At 45.0% G+C, this 20,794-nt stretch overlaps 1 protein-coding gene across 1 annotated transcript; it reads right to left on the reverse strand.

Moving 5' to 3' along the window:
- Positions 1-1,020: 1,020 nt before the first annotated feature.
- Positions 1,021-19,576, reverse strand: RHOV (ras homolog family member V). Its single transcript, XM_081887580.1, has 4 exons — positions 19,095-19,576; positions 5,316-5,374; positions 2,317-3,866; positions 1,021-1,582 (listed from the first exon to the last, which is right to left on the reverse strand). The coding sequence occupies exons 1-3, from the start codon at positions 19,291-19,293 to the stop codon at positions 3,426-3,428; spliced, it is 699 nt and encodes a 232-aa protein (XP_081743706.1). The 5' UTR covers positions 19,294-19,576; the 3' UTR covers positions 1,021-1,582; positions 2,317-3,425.
- Between the last annotated feature and the right edge of the window lie 1,218 nt (positions 19,577-20,794).

Raw genomic sequence — 20,794 nt, forward strand, 5'->3', positions numbered from 1 at the left:
AATTATCATTATTGTTAAAAATATAGAACCTTTCTGCAGCCTTAAGGCTTTTATAATTGGGTCTATCAGCAAGTTTGGTTCAGCACAGGGGAACTGAGGAAAGTATCAGTTTACTCTTATATGGAACACCATAAAAATGCTTCTTAGCAACTAGACCCCCTACCTCAAATGTTTTCCTAGGCTTGCTGTACTCCCAAAAGATTTTATTTTTTTTTGCAATGAATTACTCTAAAGGTTCTTTGACAGTTTGCTATCACTCCCAGTCAGATAGGTTACCATCAAATTGCTTCTCATCAGCTAGTCTGGAAAGCAGCAGTAGCAGCTGACACAGCAACTCTAAAATCTGTGTCACTGTGGATTTCCTTTAGAATTAAATACACCAAAAACAGAAACTCTCCCCCCTGGCTGCCGCCCAAGCAGCAAGGCATGCTGCAACTTGGCCAGGTCAAGTGACGGTTGGTTACAGCAGGATCAAAGTGCTTAGTCTATGTCTATTTTGCTGGCGTCCAAGTAGCTTGCTGCGAAATAGTGATTTTATCAAAGTGGCCTTACAGCACAGATACTCTTTCCTACTGCCAAAAGAAATAATGCAGAAAACCGAACTGGTTGCACAGATGGAACTATTACAATAACATGACACTGAATTCCACCCAATGGCCTACTTTGTGTATGATGGCATCTGTATTATCTGTATTTATTAATTATGTCTGTACTGCTCCCAACAGTTTATTTTGCTTTGTTGAGGGATATTTTGTGGCTTATTTATTTAGCAATCTATATAGAATGAGGTCTTCAATAATTCAACCACACACATGTGATTAAGGCTGAGGAGTCCAATTTGCCGAGTTTAATTTGGATTTAATTCACCTGACATTTTGCAACTTGTGTCTTGCTACTTCTGCAGGAAGAAAATGTTCTGTGACTCTTATTCATCATCACTAGGCTTTTGCTACCTTGAATTTGTTTCCATTTAATCTGTGAAGGTATTTCCCACCAATGCAAATAATTCGCAGAACCGCATTCATACTTAAACAAAACATCTTTATTTGGAAACAAAACAAAAAGTGTATGATACACAGTCCCTAGGGCAATGGGAACAGGATTGAGGATCCTTTCTTTCCCAGGAAGAACTCCTTGGAATCCCTCCAATGCTACAAACATGAACTGACAACACCCATGCATCCTTCCCTAGTACTGCAGGAAAAGGGAAGCATGCTTAGTTCCTTTGAACTCCTGGTGTTGGCACTGCCTTTAAGATTCAGTCCTCAACACAAGGCTGCCATGATGTCCAACCTCATTCCAGGATCTTCCCCCGTGTACAATGGAAATGCATAAAGACCCAACATGCAACGTTTTCCACTTGTGCAGCAAAAGTGTGCCGTGCAACTTGAGAACAGCGATGATCAAGAACGGCTTCAAACACAGCACATTTCCAACATTCAAACTGTGCGCTGATCATCACACAAGGCGTACAAATGCTGGAAAGTCATGGCTGAGCTTCCCAGTGTATCCACGCGTAGCAAAAAGGAAATACGCATGATTACCGCATGTGATGATCAATCCCTGATCTGGACGCTGTTTTCTGCCTGTGGAGACATCAACTGAATAAGCAAAGCCACTCAGGTTCCCACTTCTCATTCACATTTTCCAAAGCCTGGCATTTAAGAAACTGGTGAATTCCAAAATACTTGTGTATTTAGTAACACAGTGCCACTTCTTTTTCTGTGCTGAACAATTTGCAGGCACTCTCACCTCTTATGCAAAGGTCCAGGCTTGCATTCAGATCCTTATCCAGAGGTGGAATCTCTGCTACTCCAGGGCTGCCAGAATTTCTGGCTCTCACGCTCCACCCATAGGTGGCAAAGCCAGTTCTTTCCTGATACAGGAAGAACGGCAGTCTCTCTCCTTGCTTTTAGTACAGCACATCAAAGATCTTATTTCCATGACAATTCCCCTATTGCATCTTCCTTCATTTGAATCTGAGGTATGACTAACCATCAAGAGGTGAGGTCACTGAAGGGTTTCTTAGTGCAAAAAAAAAACCTCTCTGCCAACATTATCTAAACCCCATGGCGACATACTCTCCTGTCTCTTGGTTTCTCTATGCCAGCCTGGTACAACTTCCACCAGCCTCAGCCAGCTGTTCTGATGGGACCTGGAAGTTCAAACATCTGGAGGGCACTACATTGGGAAATGCTCCTTTATGCCTCCCTTTCACCTTCCTTAAACTCCCTCTGTATCTTTCTTTCTTTCTTTCTCTCTCTCTCTCTCTCTCTCTCTCTCTCTCTCTCTCTCTCTTTCTCTCTTCATTCCTACCACCTCTCTGCCCTTCTTGTCACATGCTTCTCCTTTATTGTCATTTCCCTCCTATTTTATCTTCTCACTTTTACAATATTTGTTTCACACAACAGTGAAATTTTCTTACATTTCTTTCAAATGCACCCAGTCCTTATTAAGAGGGAAATAATCACATTTAGATGCTGGAAGGTTCCCTACCCTACCAAAAACCTTAAATACATTTTTTGGTGGAACTTTTTTTTTTTTTTTAAAGTCCAATGAGGTCCAAAATGATGTACTGTATTGGAATAGCTTTGTGGAAGCATAGGGATCATTCCATGTCATTTCGCAAAAAATGCTTTGTCCTTTTAAGGATGTGCCACACAACTGATACTCCTTCATACAAAGACCCTGCTGTCTGGAGGACTTATTCCGCTTCCTGAAGCAGGACTGAAAGCAAAGTATAAAAGATACTTTTTCCTTGAGCAGGCCATGTTATTTGACATTGTTGTCTCCCAGGAGAAATCCCTCTATCCTTGCCTGTGCCTTGAAAAGGAGATATCAGCCTCAAGAATATATCTCAGGTTTAATCCCGTGAGGTGGAGTGCTGCTGCTTGGCTGAAAAAGGGACCACTTCAAATTATGGGGCAGGGCTGTGGGAAGGACAAGGCTGTGAGGGCACACCAGCACCCAGTGCTCCTGTCAGTCTGGCCCTGCAGCCCTGCCCTTGCCCCAATATGCAGAAATGCCATTGTTGGCCTGGCACCACCCCACTGCATCGGCTTCTCCTGGGTTTAAATAAGATGCTGTGAGGAGGTTCTGGAAACTGCCCATGCTGTCTGGGTACCTAAAATGACAGGCTTGGCTATTCTTTAATACTGAACTCAGTACAAGAAGCTTCAAACCACCCCAGTTCTATTGAGATTGCATGAGCCATTTGGTATCCTGGCACTACTACACAAGTCCACTTCCTTTCTTCCAGGAAAGTTCTATCCCAACCCAGCAAATCCTGGGGCTCCAGGTCCCCTTGGCTCGCAACACTCTCCTTGTTGGAGCCACTTTTTCATTCAGTTAGCCACTTTGCCCTCTGTGGCAGAAAGTGCAAAGTCCAATCCTGACTTCTAGGCCTCTTCATTCCCAAACCAGCTTCAGACAAAACAGAAGAACTTCTTCCACCGGCACTTGGAGAGAGTTTTTATTCCCTTGGCTGTCATTTTCTTTTCCTGTTGGGCCTTGTGCTCAACTGCGCTGATGATGGCTGTGTCAAAAACCTCCTTCAGGTTCTTTTGAGTCAGAGCAGAGCACTCGATGTAAGTCTGAGCCCGGATTTTCTCAGCCAGGCCTTCGGCCTGAGTTCTTGGCACAGGCCCAGCATGATATTGGTCCAGATTGATCAACACATTGACGTCGTCCCGCAGATCTGACTGTGTTCCCACCAGCACCACGGGAGTCTGGGGATTGTGTGTCCGTATTTCAGGGATCCATTTCTCCATAACGTTCTGGAAGGATGTGGGATTTACAACACTGAAGCAGACCAGGAAGACATCTGTGTCAGGGTAACAGAGTGAACGGAGGCAATCAAAGTCTTCCTGCAGAGGAAACATAGGAGATGTTGAATTTGGTTTGCGATGCATACCGGCAGAAACTAGCTGTGGCTGATAAGCTAGAGGGTTCTCATAAAATGTAGTAATGCTGTCTTTTCCACAAAGCTCTAAAGCAGGGGTCAGCAACCTAAGGCCCATGGGCCGGAAGTGGCCTGCGGAGGTCATTTGACTGGCCCCCGAGCCGCCCCCGAACTGAGCTACCTGCTTGCGCGCTGCGCTAAACCGGTGCAGGGACTTGCTTCCATGGTGCCGGAAATTGCATCTGCGCAGACGCAGATGCCGAAAATCACGTCTGCACACGCACAGACGTCAAAAATCGCGGGCGCATGCAATCCAGCCCATGGAGGGATCTCCGCGAGACCGATCGAGCCCAGGCAAGATAAACCTTGCTGACCCCTGCACTAAAGCAAACATTTTCATCCTTTGTCCCAGCAAACCTTCTGAAGCCAAGAAACAAAACAGCTTGAGCTTTCCAAGTGTAACCAAGGGGAAACAAAGACAACTTGGTAGCTCACCCACTCTCATAACTAGAGGAAGCTCAGTTTGGCCCATGTACAGTGGTACCTCGTTCCAGAGCCCCGTTCGCATCCTGAGTAAAATGTAACATGCGACTGCGTGTGCCGCGTTTCGCCACTTCCATGCATGCGCGTGACATCATTATGAGCGTCTGTGCATGCGTGAGTGGCGAAACCCAGAAGTAACGTGCTCTGTTACTTCCGGGTCGCCGTGGAGCGTAACTTGAAAACACTCAACCTGAAGCTCATTTAACCAGAGGCATGACTGTAAATGGGAGAGACTTTAAGGTCCACTACAAAGAGGGATCTCAGCCAAGCAAAAAAAGCCAGTTGTTCCAATTAACGCTTGGGAAGCTTCTCTAGCCAGGGCTGCACTTCTATACAGAGGTACCCCACATTTTTCAGTACCCTGGCTGTGGAGGCTTCAGTAGATTTCAGTTCCTGGAGCCCTCAGTTCTAATGTTACCTCAAACACAAACTCATCAGGTGACAATACTGCATACCCTCAGCTGCGGTACAGGAATCCTAGCTGTGTTTCACTGTCTGAGGCAGTATGGAATACCAGTTCCGGCGAATCACAAGTAAGGAGAGTTTGGTTGTGTTTAGGTCCTGCTTGTAGGCTTCTGACAGGCCTCTGGTTGGCCACTGTGAGAACAGGATGCTGGACTAAATGGATCTTTGGCCAGATCCAGCAGGGCTTTTTCCTAATTTGGTAAGATTGGCCTAGTAAGTCTGTAGTAAGGATTACAGGGGTGATGTATCTGAAACATCTTTAGAACTTGAAATGTGCTGTACAAGAGCAATTATTAATTCCACTCATAATTTCACTTTGACCCAGATTTTCATCACCTTCTTCCTGACATTCTTGGCACCCCATCAGAACTGAAACCTGTATTCTCCTTTAATTTATGAGTCTCACCTGTCCTGCAGTGTCCCACAGCTGGATACGAAGTGGTGCCCCATCTACCAGGACCTGCACTGCAAACAGAGAGAGAGAGAGAGAAGGTTGGGAGTGGGTAAGTGCTGGATATATTTCACACCCATCTACTAACATATCCCCTGTTTTATATACCTAGGAGCTCTTTGAATGTGAGGAGCTGCACAGTGTCAAAAAGCAGCCATTTGCAAAGCAAGCGTTCCTCCATATGTCCAGCTACTCCCTTCTTTTGCTGCCACACTAATGAAGGGATGGAACCAGCCATGAATAGCCAGCGTAGTTTACTGTCAACAGCGAAACTGTACTGACGGTGAATTATTTGTGCAATGTTTGCAACAACACTGTTCCGTAATTGCAGTATGGTTTTAAAAAAACAACAAACCAACCTAGCAAGTTTGGATTTCAATACAAAGGCCTCTCCCTTGCAGGTTTCGTGCAATCCCTTTGCAGCAGGCCAGTTTTCTTCCACTAGTGCACAAATCCCAGTGTCTTAGGCTGCGTATACACCATCCCATTTGTAGCACAAACACAAAGTTTTCTCAGTCTGGAATCATTCATGTCCGAACTCAACATGTTTCCAACCGAGGTTTATACTGGATTATCCACAAGGATGGGTGGATGTAGTTACTTGATGCACATTTGAAAACCTTGCCCTTGATTTGGTTATCCATGCCTTTTCCTCCCTGCACATGCCCCAGATAAAGAAAGGAGGAAGTGGTGATTGTTATCTTGGTATAACTACGTCATTGCACAGATGCAGATACACCCTCCATAGCCAGGACCGCCCACATCTATTTTCAAATGGAAATAATGCAGAAGGGGCCCTTGTATATAATAATGTCCGATTTTCTGGTTAGTGCAGAAATGCAGAGCTAGAGAGCATCTCGGTCTAGCCTCTCTTTGAAGACTTTCCGTGGAGGAGAGCTCTCTGCCCACCCTGGTACAGGTTCCATTGCAGGGGCCCTTCCAACTCTGCAATTTTATGCTTCTAGGACCGTTGTCCTCTCTGCCTTCCACCCCACCAGTCCCAATGGGAGCCAGCCCCCACTGGAAGTATGTCACAGTTTTGTAGCTTCTCCTCACGAGACAAAGAACAACATAGAGGAGACCATGTAATGGAGTGTGTGTGACAATATGCAAATGAATGACTGATGAAGGGAAATATACCATGGAGGAATGTTTTTTTAAAGTCTTATCCACTACCTTGAGCTGCATTTAACTAACTGTTACAGAGTGAAGCTGTGAGCAACGAGAGCTCTGGAACATTAATAGATATTGGGGGTAGTTTACAGAGAATGTAGAGACAGGGTAATAAAGAAAAACAACAAGCCAAGACAAAATGCATAATTAGCAGGAGTGTGTAATCAAGAGAAGCAGACATCCTGTGCTAAAGGCAACAATAGCCCATACTTAGCACCAACTAGTGATATTGCCACTGTGTCCTTTCCTCAACTGGGGTGTGTATGGGTTCTTTATTTTGTAGAGAGACAGGGTTAAACTTTTCTCAGGCTTTGTGCCATTAGCAGGTGACCACAAACAACCCCACTTCAGAATTTACATTGATCTACTGAGCAAAATAACTCTCCCTTCCTTGGGGCCTTTCGGTGCAGTGGGGCAAAGGGTGCCCTGATCACATTTTCGCCTGTGTCTCAGCTCCTTCCCCACCCCACCCCGAATCTCAATGACAATGGAGCAACTAGGTGGTGCCTTTGTACAGCCCTTTCTTTCCCTTTTTTCCATGGTGAGATGTGCACTCCCACACAGGAAAGAGGGAGTGTGGTGAAATGTCCAATTTAAGAATAAATAAAACTTTATGTGTTGAGGGGGCGGGAGGTTGTACCCATAGGACAGCACCCCCCCTGACACTTTGGCTACCTCTGCAATAGCCGTTCCCATGAATGGAGGGGGGGACCACTAATTTTTCCAGCTACAAAATATTGCACATTGAGCACTTAGAAAATGTGAGATCTTCATTCTCAGAAGCACAAGTTTGAGGAGAGATTTGCAAATGCATCAAAGGATAAACAAACAGGTGTTTTGGGACTATGGAATCAAGGAGCATTTTGGGACTGCCGAAAAACAAGAAACGTACTGAAATGGAGACAAGAGAACAAGACAGCACAGTCACAGTGCATTACAGTGGTACCTCAGGTTACAGACACTTCAGGTTACAGACTCCGCTAACCCAGAAATAGTACCTCAGGTTAAGAATTTTGCTTCAGGATGAGAACAGAAATTGCGCAGCAGTGGGAAGCCCCATTAGCTAAAGTGGTGCTTCAGGTTAAGAACAGTTTCAGGTTAAGAACGGACCTCTGGGACGAATTAAGTTCTTAACCCGAGGTACCACTGTATTTGTGGAAAATCCTACACCACGGAAAGGCAGTAAGATACATTCAAAGTTACTGTTGAAGATCCCACAGTAGTTTAAATATTAAATAAGTAGGTTAGGGGATTTTGATTAAAGAAAAATGGAGTACAAACTCCTCTTAGGCATGGGACAATTAGAAAGGAGCTATCAGTTTTCACTTCAGTAATTTCATTACATGCTGCCTCAGCGGCCAGGTAGGCTCCTAGGGACTCAAGGCCTCCAAGCTGTCAACTGGGCTGGGCTTGGATATTCCTTGAAGTGCAGCCAAGGTGTTAAAGGTAGCAAGTGAGACACAGGGAAAGCCAAAAGACTTTGGTTGGCTCAATGTGGCAAAACAGATACAAAAGCAGGGTCACTGGAATAGTCAGGGGTATCAGGAGTTGAAGTCCAACAATGTTAGGAGGGCATCAGTTTCCCCACTCAAGACTACGCTGGTAGATGTCTTGCCCTTTGCTCTGTATGTATGAATACATTACTGACAGCGTTAATGGTAAATTAAGTGTGTGTGTGTGTGTGTGTGTGTGTGTGTGTGTGAATTACAAAAGAGCGTGCAATGTCTTTCTTGATAAGGCCTAGGATTCTGCAAAGGGTAGCAACAAACTCTTCCAGCTAGGCCTCACCTTCAGGAGCTGGTCTCCTGTTTCTTTCTAAGGGGCCATGTGCCAGATAGAACATATCTGGGTCTAAGCAAGGCCTTCACACTAAGGCCAACCCTGAATATCCCCACACATGGTTGCATCGTTATCACGTGACCGGGTGAAAATAGAGGTTTCCTTATTGAATTTTAGGGTTCAATGTTTGGAGCGCAATGAACATCTTTGCCTGCCACTGTGTTGGGTGAGAAGGGGGTTTAAAAATGGCTCCACATAAGCACAAAAACAGGTTAAAAAAGAGAGAGGCAGGGATCCTAGAGTGCCTCTTCAGCCATCAGAAGACCTGGTGTGAAATACATCACTTCCTTATAGCTGAGCCCGTTAGCATATCGTAACCACAGAGAAAGAAGGGAAACCTGTTCCTGATCAAAAGATTCTACTTTGATCTTCAAGATCCTGAGCATTTCCCTCTTGGTGTCTCATTTCTAAGTATTTAAGTATTTGCCAATCCCATGGGTGGGGGTTAACTGGGAAATAAATAACTGGCATGCGCAGTGTTTGAGGGAGGATGCAGGACATGTGTAGGGGGGATGTCCTGTTGAGCAAGCGGAAATAAAGGCACCAACAGGATGTGGTAGTTGTATACTGCCCCAAATACTTTATCAGAAATTCATGTGAGAACTGTGAACCAATAGGATACAGACTGTAAGTTCCCTGGGGGTTTATTGCTTCTGTCACTTTGCAACCTACCCTGTACATCAGGTTTGGGGGAATCTGTGGCCTTCCAGATGTTATTGGGATCCAACTCCTACCAGCCCCAGTCAGATAAACCCTGGACTAGGTGGTTTCAGGACAGCCCCTGAGCTGTTACTGCTCTACATTCTGCTGAAGGAGGAAAATCACATACATTTTCTTAGTAACTGCCTGTGCTTATCTTCCTCTCTTTACCTGGGTGAACCAACTGGAAAAGAATCAGGAAAGAGGAAAGAGAAAGAAGTTGGGAGGAGCACAGGGTTCATTCGTAAATTATGGCAACAGAGAGAAGGGTACGTGGTGGCAGTGTGAAAAGGTGCAGAACTGTGACCCCCATTTCAGGGCATCCAAATGCATTTGGCCAAGCATATAATGCACAGCACCTCGGTATGAGGAAGTTTGCTTCTTTCTTCCCCCATCACTACAATTTTGTAGGTCTCTCTAAAACCTTGCATTGGCCCCTCCTATACGCAATGGAAGAATTTCGGCATAACGGAGAAGCAGGCTAAACAGGATAGTTTGGTGGTTGAAGGTCAATATTTATGCATATTTCTGACCCCGAGTGACGAACTAACTTGAAATGACAGGTTATCGGTAGCTCAGATCTCAACCTGTATGCATGGGAAACTAATTTCTCACCAGGAAGCCTGTCTGGGAACTGGATATGAGAATCTGCACCAGAGGGGCTGAGCTACAGAGCAGCCTGGGGTGTTGGTGATGTAGCACCCACCCACCCCCCTTCCCGACAGCCTTCCTGCGTCTGAAGTAGCAGAGGTCCTCTCTAGGTTGTTTGTGACATGGACCAAGATCTGTGTCAGGGCCAATTTTCTGCTCTGCCTCAGGACATGATAACCATGGGGCTGTTTTTGTACACTGTATGCCTTCTCGGTGGACTGCCCAGTGTTGCTTTTCCAAGTGGTGAATGGGCTGTTGAAATCCAGCCCTGAAGAGAAAGCAGATAACCATAGCAAAGCAGCCTTTGACGGCAATCAGCAAAATTGCTCGTATCCACATTTCACTTGCTGTCACAGTTAATGCAAGTCCTGTGAAGGTGCTTAGAGCACTGTCTGCTTGAAGTTTGTGAGATCAGTTGTTGCTGCCTGAGGAGGGACAGGACCCTGGAAGGGATCAGGCCCATTGCATTCTCTCTTGGCCGTTTAAGCAGAGATGGATAGGGAGCACTTAATGCCTCACTTATGGAGGAGAAGATGCCCACGGCATTAAAGGACGCAGTGGTCCATCCCCTCCTGAAGATGGTCTCCCCAGAACCTGAGGTTTTAGATAACTACCACCCAGTTGTAATATGCACTTACTGGGCAGGGTGATTGTGTGGTGGCTGCTATCCCTGGATACAGCAGATTATCTGCACCCATTTCAGCTTGGCTTCAGATTTGAATATAGCATTGAAACAGCCTTGGTCACCCTGGTTGATTATATTTGGGAGAGTGACAGACAGAATGGTACCCAGTTGAGTCTGTTGGACCTCTTGGCTATGTTTCATACCACTGACCACAGTATCCTTCTGGCGTAGGAATTGGGGGCACTGTGTTACGGTGGCGCTGTTTCTATCAATAGGACCATTACCAGAGAATAGCATTGGAGATTTTCTGCTTAGCCTCGTAGCATTTATACTGTGGTGCACTGTGGGGATTCATCTTGTATTGAAGAAAGAAGACGAGGAGGAGGAGGAGGAGGAGGAGGAGGAGGAGTTTGGATTTGATATCCCGCCTTATCACTACTCTAAGGAGTCTCAAAGCGGCTAACAATCTCCTTTCCCTTCCTCCCCCACAACAAACAATCTGTGAGGTGAGTGAGGCTGAGAGACTTCAGAGAAGTGTGACTAGTCCAAGATCACCCAGCAGCTTCATGTGGAGGAGCAGGGACACGAACCCAGTTCACCAGATTACGAATTCACTGCTCTTAACCACTATACCACACTGGTAAAGGACTCCTGGATGGTTAAGTCTAGTCAAATTCGACTATGGAGTGCTGTGCTCATCTCCGTTTTCAGGCCAAGTGAGCCGGTGTTTATCCACAGACAGCTTTCTAGGTCATGTGGCCAGCATGAGTAAACCGCTTCTGGCACTACAAAACACTTTGATGGAAGTCAGAGCTCACAGAAACGCTATTTACCTTCTCATTGCAGTGGTACCTATTTATCTACTTGCACTGGTGTGCTTTCAAACTACTAGGCTGGCAGGAGCTGGGACAGAGCAAGGGGAGCACACCCCATCGCAAGGATTCAAGCTGCTGACCTTTTGATTGGCAAGCCCAAGAGGCTCAGTGGTTTAGACCTCAGTGCCACCCACGTCCCCATCTTGTATTAATAAATGCTTCCATGAAACTGCTGGGTGGTGCTGGGGGTTTGGAGTGTGGCTTCATCAGTATGCAGATGACACCCACTCTGTATTCCACTTGCATCTGAATCAGGGAAGCCAGGCCAGTGTGTAGAGTCAGTGATGGGCTGGACGAGGGCCAACAAATTGAAACTGAATCCTTATTAGGTGGAGGTGCTGTGGATAGTAACAATATATACATAAATTTGCTTTGTCATTATCTTCTCTCTGGTCACTTACCAGGAAGAAGGTAATGGCACTTACTACTCATGATCTGTTACAGTGGTACCTCTGGTTACAAACTTAATTCGTTCTGGAGGTCTGTTCTTAAGCTGAAGCCGTTCTTATCCTGAGACGGGTTTTCACTAATGGGGTCTCCCACTGCTGCCAGTGTGCGACTTCCGCTCGCATCCTGGGACAAAGTTTGCAACCAGGAGCAGCTACTTCCAGGTTAGCAGAGTTTGTAACCCGAAGCATTCGTAACCAGAGGTACCACTGTATTCTAAAGGCAGCCACTTCCCACAAGTGTTAGCCTTGTTGCAAGCCTACATGTGTGTGTGTGTGTTGGTGTGTGTGGTTCTCCCATATCCTACACAACAAAGATGTGCTGCCTGCAGACAGCCTCCAAACATTATAATTTGGGTTCTGGGAAAACGTGATTATTTCCATAAGAGAAGCCTAACCCCGGACAGAAGGTCAGTGGACAATGCATAAAAAAAAAAAGGACAAATCTTTTGAGAAACTTGTGGAGGGAAACTCCAGTGAGATTGTTATTCAGCAGACCTTAGTTTGGGGTTGTTGTTGTTTTTAGACAACTTATTCAGGTGTAAAGCTGATAAGATTTGACCATGTGGCTCAGACCTTTTCTTGCTCATAAGATGATAATTTAAGTTTAGCCATGTATTGCAGCTTGGCCTGGAAGGCAGAACTCATGACAATGTCCTTATGAGAAATGCAACAAAAAAAGATTCACATAACCTGTGCATATACTACAGATTTAAAATTAATTACTATTATTTAAATATGAATACAACACATCTCGCCATAGTGGGGAAGACCAGGACCTCCATGTCTGCTGCCCAGCTGCTTTCAGTGTTGAAGGGCAGCTCCAAGACCCCAGTTGTACTTTCTGATGGGCTTTTTTAGTCTTTAAACCAGATTTGGACTGGGCAGCCCTTGAAACGAAGGGCAACTTTCAACAGAGGACCATTCCTCTGTAAAGCAGGGCAGATGGCCACCCTAGCATAGTGTGGACATAGCGTGGGCATAGGAACCAGGGATCAAATAAGTGCTTACCTATGAAAACTCATTGACTGTCTTTAGATAAGACACTATCTCTCGGACTGCTATTGTGTGAAGAAGAAAACGAGATAAGGGTGCATTATATCCTGCCTTGAGTCCTTGGAGGAGTGTCAAAAACAAACAAACACATTTCAAAAAGAAGATTGCAAAGCCTGTTCTGTGAGCAGGGGAACAAGGAGGCACAGGGCAGAAAGAGCAATTAAGCTGCTGTTGCCATATCTTGCAAATAAATTTGAAGATCAGGAAGATAGCCATATACAATAGCCCCTAATCAGGATGAGGCCTTGCCTGGTCTCCCAAAGGTTAGCGATCAGCTGTGTCGAATTGGGTGTGGAGCAAAGCCGTCACAGCCTTCACAATATTAAATACCCAGCCCCCCCCACATTTGCCAGTGTAAGGAAACTGCTTCTCAACAGAAGAACTGAGGCTCCTTTGCACGCTTGGCCAGGAATTGTAGTGGTGCCTCTGAAACCAGGTGAGAACATGGACCAGAAACTGAAAAAGTGGAGAGGCGTGAGGCGAGATTTCTGCGCTGCAGTCCCCCCTGACCAGTACCCCGGAGGGGGGGGTGCAGCAGTGGCAACCTAACCCAGTGTTTCCCAACCTTGTGCCTCCAGCTGTTTTTGAACTACAACTCCCATCATCCCTGACTAGCAAGACCAGTGGCAAGGGATGATGGGAATTGTAGTCCAAAAACAGCTGGAGGCACAAGGTTGGGAAACACTGACCTAACCAACCACTAGGTTTGCCCCTGAACATTTATATACTCCGCTCAACCATATTAAGATTTCAGGACAGTGCAGAAAATAACAGATCAATTCAGTAAAACACAACAATAAAAGCAACAGGTGAAACCTGAAAATAGATGAATAATTATACTAAATGACCACCAGCGGAATGACCGCTGACATACGAAATTGGTGTCTTTGCTCTCTGAGTCACAGTCTGCCTGCCATCTAAACATTACACATGCTTCCAATTAAAAGAACAGAGATATCGCCTCCAGACATTCTCAGCCTATTTGCACTAGACTACTCATTTTTCTAGGAGAGTCTATGTGCAGTGTAGGGGGAAGGTTCAACTTTAAATGCCTGCTGAAAACTTTTCTGTTCCATGAGGCTTATACAGGCAATTAAGAATACATATTTTATATGGCTTCTATAGTATGGTTTCATGTATAATTGTTGTAAACTGCTCTGATTTTTTTTATGACTAGCTGAATGTAATTTTTTTCCCCATTTTATTTATTTATTTATACTTTAAAAGTTTATACATTTCATTAATTTTACATTCATTTTGACATTTCAAAACTTGACTTACCTCCCCCTCTTTCTGTGGTTCCTTAATTTTTTTTAAAAAAATATCTTCTGCATATTCAAATTAACTTAATTTACTCATTTATTCATCTTCTTTATATATATACTCTTATAAAACTGCAGGTTGTTACAATAATCCTGCAAAAGTTTTTATCTGTTTATAATTTATCTGTAAATATTCAATAAACCATTTCCATTATTTTATTTTAAATTTTTTTTATCTTGATTACTCATTTCTCTGGTAAGTTTCACCGTTTCTGCATATTCCAAGCTGTATGTAAATATTTTATAAATAACGAAAGAAATAAAATAAAAGGTGAAACTGTTTTACAGCCAGGTCCTAAGGTAAAAGTCAGTCTCAATTCTACTGAGCACTTTAAAGCGTTCAAAGTCTTTCAAATACATTATCCTTGCAACCATCCTGTAAGGTAGATTCGTCACCCCATTATTCAGACAGGAGGCTAAGCAAAAGAGAGTGCCATCTAGTGATATTAGAGCAGAGGTGAGATTCAAACTGGGGCCTAGTTTAACTAAGGTTTAGTTTCTTTACTTGCTCCACCCTTTCACCCTTCTTCAAGCAGCTCAATTAAAACATGCTTGAGATGTACACCCTTTACTCCCACAGCTGCCCCAAATATCTGTCAAGATGTGTTCTACTTATTGCAGGTTGATATAGTACCACTGTTTCCAAAATATAGAGAGACAGACTTTTTGGAAACTTTCAAAGGGGCTGGCAGAACCTAACCAAATTGATACCAAGAAATTGATGCAATCGTTTTCTGACTGTTTCAAAAGAGAGCTTCAGAATTTTGTGATTTCGTTTTCAGATTTGCAATGGTTTTATCTTTGAATTTTTATTTGATTCATTGATTGATTGATTGATTGGTTGGTAAGCTGCCCTGGGACATTTGGTGAAGACCAGACTTCAGGTACAATTAAAAAACATAAATAAAATTCCATGGGCTTTACTCTCAGGATTGCAGCCATTTCTTTCTAAACCCCCATTCTCTCCCTGTTTGTTGTTGTTTAGTCGTGTCCGACTCTTTGTGACCCCATGGACCAGAGCACGCCAGGCACTCCTGTCTTCCACTGCCTCCCACAGTTTGGTCAAACTCATGTTGGTAGCTTCGAGAACGCTGTCCAAGAACACCCTGTTTACTCAGAAGTAAATCCCAATGTGTTCAATAGGGCTGGTTCTCATGTTAGCCTGCATGGGATTGCAGCATGGGTTAAGGAAGGCTGCAAGGAAAACGCATTGTGCCCTGATACCTTAAAGGCAATGGCCTACTTCATCAAAAATGTTTGGTTGACATTTTGTGCAGGGTTCCAGTGTGAAATCTGCTACAGTCTTTTAAGACCCAAGAATGTTCCAATCCCTTTTTGACTTTGGAACCATCCTTCCACACAGCTGCCTCCTGGCACCCAAAATTCTCCATCCCAATTAGAGATACAATAAACACTCCCTCCTCTTTCCACAGGTAATCTCTTTGCCTATGCAATTCACAGGCAATACTAGGAGAGCCCTCACACCTGGTTCTCACCCGCTGTGCCTTTTGCTCCCTTCTCCTTACAAGGCATCCAGACTGACAGAAACTCTCTTGAGGCGGGGACTAATGGCCTTTGAAGAGCCTTGAGAGAGTGTGGGGCAGGGCAGGCCCCAATGGGGTGAAAAGGCAGGGAGCCAGATAATTGAGACACACATGGCAACAGCTAGTGTTCTAATGAAATCCTTTTGAAGCCTAAAATTAATTCTTAATATTGAAAGAGGATTGTGTTTGAAATAAATACGCCCAGATGCTTAATTTTGCACTGTTTCAATGCCGATACATTTGCTGTCCCTTTAGGAAGAATGGCAGGAAAGAAATGTAATATATAAATGAATAAATATTAACTTCCATTTTTTGAAAATGCATCTGTTGACCATAACAATCATGAAATTGGACTTTCCAAATAGAAGAACAAACAAACTTGGTTCCTTAACAACTTGGGTCCAGAACATCTCATGGACTTCCTGATCCAGTATTATATTGGCAGAGATTTTTGGCAGGGAGAGGGGGTGATTTCCCTCATTGGTGGTTCCCCAGGTGCACAACTCACACCTATGGCTTTGACTCTGTATATCTGAAGAAGAGTCTCCACCCATATCATGAGATCCAGCTCCAAGGGCCTTCTGGCGGTTCCCTCATTGTAAGAAGTGAGGTTACAGGAAACAAGGGAGAGGGACTTCTCAGTAGTCACTCCTGCCCTGTGGAACACCACCCCATCAGATGTCTAGGAAATAAACAATTCTCTGTGTTTTGGAAGACTTATGATGGCAGCCCTGTTTAGGGAAGCTGTTTACTGTGCTCCATACTGAGTAGTGGTATGGAGTAGTGGTTAGAGCATCGGGCCTGGGAGATCAGGATTCAGATCTCCACTTTTTTCTCCAAGGAGCTCAGGATGGTGTACATGGTTCTTCCCTGCCTCATTTAATCCCCACAACAACCCTGTGAGGTAGGTTGGGCTGAGAAAGACAGTGTCTGGCCCAGAGTTACCCAGTGAGCTTCATGGCTGGGTGGGGATTTGAAGCCTGGTTTCCCAGGTCCTAGTCCGACACTCTAACCACTCTACTGTTCCAGTGGAAATGTATGCCAACATAGTAAAATCATGCCTGATCTTATTCCCTAAGAAGTACAGAACTCAGAGCATGTTCTGTCAGTTGGCAAACAATCCCTCCAAATGTCTACTTTTTTTCTACCTTCCATATGATCCTTCCTGCATTTCCAGTTCAGTGCCCTATCACATGAGCTGCAGTGTGGGAAACCTCCTGTCTGTACAGAGCTTAAGGCAATCCAGCCCCACGTGCTATGGGGAGTTTCATCCTAATAAATGAATTACTAACACAGCTTCAAATGTCACAACTGCTCTCTCCTCTTTTCCTATGCTTGAACTGGAAACACAATCTCTTGAGGTTTACTCTCCCAATTAGAAACACCCAAAACCAGTTGAACAGTCTTCTACAGTTAGCTAAGCGAGAGTGCTGCCACCCATGTTTCGGGTAGAAGACCAAACCTGTTTCCATATATATATATGTAGGGTTCAAGATGTGTCCACTTGACAGCTTTTTAATTTTCTTTCAAAACCTCTTAAAGATATTGACACTGATTCAATATTGGTGGGACTATGTAAGATACATATGGCTACTGGTGCTTTAAATAATGGCCTCATTCACACATCACTTTAAATCACACAGAAGCTTAATTATAGTTTAAAGGTAAAGCTTTCCTTGCTGCCTTGCTACCAGGAGCTAAGCCATGGTTTGGCTTAGCTTTACAACCAAACCAGGGCTCGGGTTTTTCTCTCCCAAACCATGAACAAACTTTGGTGACAGTTCATGGTTTATCTGTAGAGACACAAACCACAATCCCATCAAAAAAAATTCCTTCCAGTAGCACCTTAAAGACCAACTAAGTTAGTTCTTGGTATGAGTTTTCGTGTGCATGCACACTTCTTCGGACTATGGCAGACCAACACGGCTACCTATCTGTAACCACAATCCCATCAAACTTTGATAAATGAAGTGGTTGTACAGTGGTACCTTGGATTACAGACGCTTCAGGTTACGGACTCCAGTAACCCAGAAATAGTACCTTGGGTTAAGAAATTTGCTTCAGGATAAGAACAGAAATTGTGGGGCCTCAGGAGCAGCGGGATGCCCCATTAGCTAAAGTGGTAAAGGTAAAGGGACCCCTGACTATTAGGTCCAGTCGCGGACAACTCTGGGGTTGTGGTGCTCATCTCACTTTATTGGCAAAGGAGCCGGCGTACAACTTCCGAGTCATGTGGCCAGCATGACCAAGCCACTTCTGGCGAACCAGAGCAGCGCATGGAAACGCCATTTACCTTCCTGCCGGAGCAGTACCTATTTATCTACTTGCACTTTGACGTGCTTTCGAACTGCTAGGTTGGCAGGAGCAGGGACCGAGCAACGGGAGCTCACCCCATCGCGGGGATTCGAACCTCCGACCTTCTGATCGGCAAGCCCTAGGCTCTGTGGTTTAACCCACAGCGCCTCCCGTGTGGTAACTAAAGTGGTACCTCAGGTTAAAAACAGTTTCAGGTTAAGAACGGACCTCCAGAATGAATTAAGTTCTTAACCTAAGGTAGCACTGTAATTCCTTCCCTTTCCCCCCACCTCGCCTGCACCAGCGCATAGCTAAGTTTAACTGTGGCTTAAAGCAACAGGCAATGAAGGCCACTGCACTAAGCATTTATAGGAAAGCAGCTTCTCTGGGAGGAAGTGCCACTTAACTTCTCTGAGCAGACATGCATTGGGGTTGTGGTGCCAATGAAGTTTTGTAAGGAATCAGGTTAAACTGCTTCACAATCTATTTCCTTTACAGATGAACACCATCCGACTGCTGCAACTGGCTGGCCAATTACAGTATATGATACTGGGCTCAGAAGGCTGGTTGTTTGCAGCTGCAGCCCCTCCAGTACAACTCCAATTACACCCAAGAAGAGAAGATCCAAAAGTCTTTGCTTGGGACAGAGAACACATGTAGGCCTCTCCCTCATTTTCTTCTGGCAAAACTCCCATTTGAAAGGAGATCTTCAATAGGCAAAGTTTTCCCTGTCTCTGCATCTGCCTGCTGGAGATAGCTTCACCTGGTGAATTTCTGCCTCCCATGCTACTGTTAAAGGCACAGGGTGGGGAGGGGGGAGAAAAAAGCAATCCTTTGCATTCTTACTTAATTGCTTCTTAATATGTATGTATATTTTTTTTTAATCCCCACTCAGACTTCTTACATTGCAAACAATATTAAATTACAACATCCTATTCTAATAAAACACAGTCATTTAAGCCAGCAGTTTAATAATATGTATCTCGATCTCAATAATATACATCTCAATATATCTCAATTGTCACACATGCCATTGATCTATTAATTATGAACTTTGTTTCCCACTTGTCACTGCGAAAGGTCTTGTGGCAATTAGTCAAGAACGGAGAGCGCCAAAATGACAACAGGCCACAGTGTACCCCATTGTGGCAAAATGTACCCCAGTACATATCAGGAAGGAAGGAGCTGCCCAGGTTCCGCTCTGCTTACCTGAGAAGGTGTCCAGCGCCGTGGGCTGGTACTGGTCTGGGTATCCGTTGGTTGTGTAGCTGACAATGAGGCTGGTCTTGCCGACTGCCCCGTCTCCTATGAGGACACACTTGATGCCCAGCTCGGAGCCGCTGCCTCTGCTGGGGGTGCTGCATCTTCTCAAGGTGGGCGAGTAATCCAGTAGCTCCTGGGGGGGCATCGCTGGAGGAGCGAGAAAGGGGACACTTGGCGTCCCTCTTTTGAAGCAAAAAATGTTGCGATTAGAGATTTAGTTCTTCTGGGCTTAAAAACACCACCGCAACTGCCAAGCAGGAAGAAGTGAGAGCCCAACTCGGGTCAGTCACTCTGTTCCCACGCGCAGTGGTAGTATCTCATTTTCTGGGACTGCATCCCTTCAGGTGTCTTGGGTCTGGAGCAAAAGAGAGTTGCATCCGGGCCGAGTACTCCACCTTTTCACTTTGCATTTAACTCCCGAGACCTGTAATGGATTTTTTTTATTTCTTTAAGCCACCCAGAGCAGCCGTGATTTGCATGGGCCCACCCCCTTTCCCGGTAACCTGATGCTGCCTTATAGGTGCTTTGAGCAAACTCCCAACTCCCAGCCGCCCTTCCTCTTTTTCCCAGCACTTACTGAAGGTGCTGTTTGAGGCAAACTGCTGGACTGAATGACACATGAGGGTAAGGTGGGGTGAAGCGCCGTCTCGCACAACAGACAGTCAGACAAACAAACAAACAAACAAACAAACAAACAAACAGGCGAAACAGTTTTACTACTGTGGCTTCTACCTCCACTGTCTGAAGCAGTATTGTTGTGGTCAGATTCTGTTTACAGGCTTCCCATGGGCATCTGGTTCGCACTCAGCCATGAAGCTCACTGGGTAACGTCTCTCATGGACTCTTAGCCCTCCCTCCCTCACAGGGTTGTTGTGAGGATAAAACAGGGAGAGGGAGAACCAGGTACAAGCAGGGACCACCCCCTCTTGCAAGGAGGCTTTAATCCCCTCCCTGCTAGATTTAGCAGCCAAGAGTCCACCTCCCTGAGCCTTACTAACTGAAACTTATCCAGCAAAACAGGACCACACAATGCTCTGGACACCCCTTGAGATTCATTTGCTATCAAGGTCCTGGCAGATGCAAACATTTTTTTCTCTCACCGACGCTGAGCAGTCTTTCAAAAGGGTGTTTCCAGAGGTAGTGAGACGGGGAGGCAAATGAGATGATTGCATTTCAGAACCCCTCCGCCCTCTTGGCCCAAACAGAAACAGCTATTGATTTATGCTGGGGATTTCTAAAGAGGATCAGGAGTGGTGGCTTTAGTCAACAAGCAGAGCGTAGCAACCTAAAGCAAACGAAGGGGAGCTGTGAGCTCTCCTATATCCTGCAAAGGCAGCATGGCAAGCAAACAGGTCTGACTTTCTGGAAGAGGTGAAATCTCGGGCTCATTTCATGCATATTTTCCTGGAGGAAAACCAGGTGGCCTCTTCCTCTTGCATTTGTTGCTGGGGGCCCTGTGACAAGCGGCATTCACAAAAGCCAGCATCATCATTAGTGGAAGAGGTTACTGAAAGACAATGGATTTAAAAATAGAGCTCTGAAGCTTTAATATTATACATATTTGGGAGTAAGTCCCACTGAACTCTATTACCTCTGAGTGTACAGGCTGTAAGTGACTTATTCCTGTGTGTTGACATTAGCGTCCC

Source organism: Podarcis melisellensis, assembly GCF_964234715.1.
Source record: "Podarcis melisellensis genome assembly, chromosome: 1".
In the NCBI taxonomy this organism is placed as follows: Eukaryota; Metazoa; Chordata; class Lepidosauria; order Squamata; family Lacertidae; genus Podarcis; species Podarcis melisellensis.